This window comes from Setaria italica, chromosome IX, assembly GCF_000263155.2.
Source record: "Setaria italica strain Yugu1 chromosome IX, Setaria_italica_v2.0, whole genome shotgun sequence".
Lineage (NCBI taxonomy): Eukaryota > Viridiplantae > Streptophyta > Magnoliopsida > Poales > Poaceae > Setaria > Setaria italica.
The window spans coordinates 46,208,888-46,214,288 of record NC_028458.1 but is presented as its reverse complement, the minus strand read 5'-3'; the positions used below and the strand labels follow the sequence as shown (position 1 = coordinate 46,214,288).

Sequence of the window (5,401 nt, the reverse complement as noted above, 5' to 3'; positions counted from 1 at the left end):
AGGTTGCCGCCGCTGGTCAACGGCAACCATGCCCGTGTCATTCATCAGCGTGGACAGCAGGCGGCCATGGTGACCGTGAAGTCGCAGCAGGAAATGCGAGCCGTGGCTGCCCATATGGAGCGGAGGCATTATCTTGGCGTCCACGTCCTTCCGCATCAGGAGCTCGCGCTGCCACTGGAATGGACTTACTAAACACGAAGCGGACAATGACCAATTGACCATGGAAAGAGCATTACAACATGCAAATGTTAGACAGCAAGCATTGGAGTCATGATTTAAATCAAGCAAATGCGGGAATAAAGTAATTGTTCCTTCAGCTATTGTTCATTCGTTGTGACAGTGCAGAGAGCTAACTTGCTAGAACAGATTAATCTGGTTCTTGTTCTTGTATAAATTCAAAGTGAAGAGGAATAACATGTATCATGTTCCGAAACCTTGTGTCAATCAAACACAGCGCAAACGATTTGACATAATTTGCATAACACTTCACACTACAGCAAAAGCGAATTAAGTGTACTCTCTCCATCCCGCAAAGAGTGTCATCTTAGTTCTGTCCTAAGTCAAACCACCTTATGTTTGATTAAGTTCCTATAAAAATATATCAATGCTTTTGATGTCTAGCAAGTTTCATTAGATTCGTTATATTCGTTATGAAATATATTTTCATAGCATACCTATTTAGTGTTATAAATATTAATAATCTTCATTGTAAACTTGGTTAAACTTAAAACAGTTAGTTTGAGTTAGGACACTCTTTGGCAGGACGGAGACAGTAGATATGACAATAAAAGGAGAGGGGGAATTCACTTGCAAAGCATGACACTTCAATAATGGCCAACTCGGTAATGTACTCATTGCTCTACTGCTCAGAAGTGCCTCATCAGCATCCCAATAGGCCAATACAAGCAAAGACAACTATATCTCTGGTGAGAGGGTAAAGCCCCATAAAGGAAAACTAGTTCCTTCTCTGGATCAAAGATCTTATTTAGTGCAGACAATTCATAGTAGCAGAAAACATTCCAGAAAGGGCAGTAGCAACAGCAAAATGCTGAAACCGTCACAAGATCATTAAGCCAAACTCTTCTTCATAAAAACCTTAAAAGACTATAGAAGGCAATATGCCTGATCATTTCGCTTGTGGGTGTGAGGCAATGAAGTCAACTGCAACTTTGATGGAGTCGATTTTGTCAGCTTCATTGTCAGGTATCTCGAATCCGAATTCCTCTTCCAGGGCCATGACAACCTCCACTGTGTCCAAACTGTCTAGGCCAAGATCATTCTTGAAATGGGCATCTGGTGTCACCTACAAAACATTAGAAGGAAACTGATCAGGATTTGGCATCAACCATTTTAGCTTAAACATAAGAACAATAACTACATACTCATGTACCAATAGCATTTACTTATTGGAATTTACAAATGAGTGCAACAAAAAAAAGAGGGCATAAGATGGGGACTCAAGGTGAGAACTCAGGTAGCTAGCAGCTCGAAACCTGAACCTGATGTTTTATTGCTCCATCATGCATTACTACAAGAAGCAGCAGCAAACTAGATTCTTGATCATCGGACAGGTTTAGGGCATTATGAACGATTCTCAGTTATCATTGATTCTTGCCGACTCCCAAAGTTATCATGCATCGAGAGCCAACTTCTACACATAAGCACCGATTTCTGAACAATAATGTTTCTCTCACTGCTAGTGCTAATTCCCCTGCCTGCGCAATTATTGTGCTGTTATGGCTACATAACATAGCCCAGAAGTAACAAGGTAATTCAACAATGATTCATGTGGATTAGCAGAACACTTTGCAGTCTGTGCACACTGGTGATTTTTAATTTTTAAAATCCAGAAATTCATATGAACTGTGTGGTGATCAAATTTAATTCAAAATCTATGAAAGATTTCTTAAAAATACTAGGGATCAATAATTGCCTACTATTAATTTTCATAATCGTGCCAATCCAATTTTGCAAGAAATTGCTCGATGCATCTGAATTCTGGAAACATGAAAAATGCATGGAGAGAATCGCAGAAAAACTAGTTTAGACCCTACTTACTAACACTCTACAACATCAGCTAAGAGGAATCAAGACAAACACACAAAAGGAATGTAAAAATATCAATTCCTAAATATAGCTTGCTTGCAGGATTCCACTGTACTATCCACACAAAACACATGTAAAAGAAACAAAAGATAAATGCACATGCAAAATACAAAATACAAAACCCCAAAATAGAAACAGCAGGAAAACAATTTAATCATGTCAAAATTGTGCCTACTTCAGGTATTTATTCCCCAACTTTCCATCCATCCACACGCACAGAAGTCAAAAAATCCTTGATGCCCTTAGCTACCAATACCATATCCCCCTAGCCCCATTGCATCAACAACTGCTTGAATCCCTGTTCAAAATGGCTGGCTGCCAGATGACGGAGCTCAATGAAGTTCACTGGTGGCTTCCATCAGAGATCCTTCTGGATATTGGCATTACGAAAGCTGATGAACTTGACCTAACTATTATTGAGGAGCTTGCCTCTCGTCTCGTCGGAGTCCTCAACAGCACCATGGAGAGACACCAGCGTCATCATCTCCATCATGACAGGACAAGCAGCACCTACCGGCACCAATGCCCCCCACAGCCACAGGCCTATCGGCTGGACAGACAGGTTCATTTCACCAACAGCAATTCCAATGCGCAGACAATGAAAACATGCCAATTTTTGGGCAATGGCAGAATAATGGACGCAACCCTTAATCTGCCAAGATTTGCTCTGGCAAAGCAGCAACTAGTTGATACTGCTTCTCCATCAGTAAAGCAGAGCAGCAGAGGAACTGGAGTTTTCCTGCCACATGCAGAGGCGTACAACCACATGACTGGGCAGGCTAAAACTCAAAGGTCTAGTAGCGCAAGTCTGAAGCCACGTTACAATAGGCATCAATGCCAACAAAAGCAACAGCAGCAACTCCATATCCATGCCCATGCATTGGTCACAGCACATGAGCGGCAGGGATGCAAGATGAAGGAAGCAGGTGCTGCATTTCATGATTGCCGCGATGAGCTTGGCCTCCCTCACGAATGGATCTATTGATGATGCATATACATACACCAATGCAGGCGTACACAGATGATTTGACACATTTGTAACAAGTAGCAGCTATAAGATTATTAAATAGTCACCGCCTGTAACGCTGTATAGTAAGCTGGGAAAATAAGATTATGGTCCTCACTCCTTACTATGTTGCAAAGTGTGCTATTACTTATATGCATGTAAATGCATGATTCAGTTTTTACATAAGTGTGATACAAATTTGACTGCTAATATCTATTACATTACATGGAAAAAGACTACAAATGCAATATAATGGAAATCTGTTTCACCCTGACATTCATGTCTTCAGCCTAGCTAGAGTGCTTGCAAATATTGATATGATATACAATATGGTAGCCTGAGTTGATGTAAATGCTTGATTTCTCCCTCCTGTGTTCTGCACGAAGGCTACTCTGCCAGTAGGCAGTGCAAAGCAGAGAATAGTAAAGATAATCATCCCCAAGAAAAAAATTGACCTGAAAATGTCTACATTTTTTTTAAAAAAAATGAAAAGTATAAGAAATAAACAAAATGTTTAGGGAACACCCAATTTTGGACTAATGCCTGTTTTCTCTCCCGAAAAACACATCATTTCATTTGTAGCCTTTGCTCAATTTCCTTTGAATGGGAAAATAAAACATTTGCTAGCATACAGCTTCACGCAAAACACAGAATCCAGAGGTTAGAGAGCTTAGTTTTACCAACTATCCATGCCTTGGAAGTTTTGAACACAGGAACGTAACGACACAATTTGTAGCTATTTTGACGCCCAGTTGAAACCACTCTTTCAACGCTTAATCCAACTTCCCCACATATAAATGCTATCATTATTCCACATTGCGCATAGATCTAACCACAAAGCTGAGGCTGCGTTTCCCTCAGCATTCACTCGTGGGAGAAACGCTAATTAAGGAAAATGCTAAACAGAAGGGCGCAATCAGCGTATCGGCTTACTAAGCACCTCTCGTTCCAGTTAGCCACAGATAGGGAGAGGGTGACACCAGTGTATATACCTTGGAGGGGTCGTCAATCTTCTGGAAGTTCCTGACGGTCTTGATGATGCGGTCGGTGACCTCGCCCTTGTCCAGGAATGACCCCTTAGCGTCCTCCGATGACATCCACCGCCGCCCCCATAGGGCCTCCTGCAGCGCGGCTGCCGGCCTGAAGGACGCCGCTGACGACGGGGCCGCCGCCAAGCGGAGGCGCCTCAGGATCAGGCTCCTCGCCGCCGCCATTCGCGGGATATGCGCTAGTGCTTTAGCCTCGGGAGGGGGATCGGAGGCGGCGAGGCGCTGCGGCTGCGCTGTACTTGCGGCGGCGGCGGCGACGGCGGCGAGAGGAGGTGGTGGTTGCTGCGGGGCCTGCGGCTGCGGAGCGATGGGGGAGACGAGAGAGAGCGGCGGGTTTTAGGCCCTTAAGGCCGTACGCGTGGATGGGCCTATTTATTCTTAGCCCAGCCAGGGTTTGCCGTTTTGTGATGACCGGCCCGTCTCACAATTTGATTGTTGCCCCTTTTTTTTTCTTTTCTTGATTTGTCTCCACACATTTTTCATGCGAAGCCTGTGCATGAAAATTTATTTTTGCAAATATTGTAGGTGGAATGAAAAAATAAAATGGAAAGTATATTACCAGGGTTTTATAAAGCCAATGCCATTATCAATTTATACATATTTTTTTAGAAACGTACACACAACCCATTCGCATGCTCACACGTGATATTGACGAAGTTATCATGGGCCAGTTTGGATTACTACCCAACTCGCCAAATCTTGTCACAAAGGTTTAAGCCCCCTGGATCTTCCTCTACTCGCCGCAAGTTCGTGTTTCCCTTCCGGTTTCCGCAGCAATCGACGCCTATAGCCGCCTTGCTAACACAACGCTTATCATCTCCATCAACCCTCAAAAACTATTGCCGAGTTTAAAAAGAAACACTATATATTTTTTATTCAACAAGGGTCCTTGCCTCCTTGGTCTAAGCTAGAAAAGCCGACAACGTCGAGGGAAAAAGCCATGCATGAAGATACTCCTAATTGATTAGAGACGCAAAAGCATATCCAAAGTATTCATTTCTACTATATTTTTTCCTTTTAAAAACATTACGGGGGCGTTTGGATACCAGGAGCTAAACTTTAGCTCTGTCATATCGGATGTTCGGATACTAATTATGAGGATTAAACATAAGCTAATTACAAAACTAATTGCAGAACCCGTAGGCTAAATCGCGAGACGAATCTATTAATCCTAATTAATCTATCATTAGTGAATGGTTACTGTAGCACCATATTGTCAAATCATGGACTAATTAGGTTT

At 42.6% G+C, this 5,401-nt stretch overlaps 1 protein-coding gene across 1 annotated transcript; it reads right to left on the bottom strand.

Annotated features, from left to right (window-relative positions):
- Positions 1–823: 823 nt before the first annotated feature.
- LOC101786324 (acyl carrier protein 2, mitochondrial) lies at positions 824–4,500 on the bottom strand. Its single transcript, XM_004984300.2, has 2 exons — positions 4,105–4,500; positions 824–1,303 (listed from the first exon to the last, which is right to left on the bottom strand). The coding sequence occupies exons 1-2, from the start codon at positions 4,324–4,326 to the stop codon at positions 1,127–1,129; spliced, it is 399 nt and encodes a 132-aa protein (XP_004984357.1). The 5' UTR covers positions 4,327–4,500; the 3' UTR covers positions 824–1,126.
- Positions 4,501–5,401: the final 901 nt, after the last annotated feature.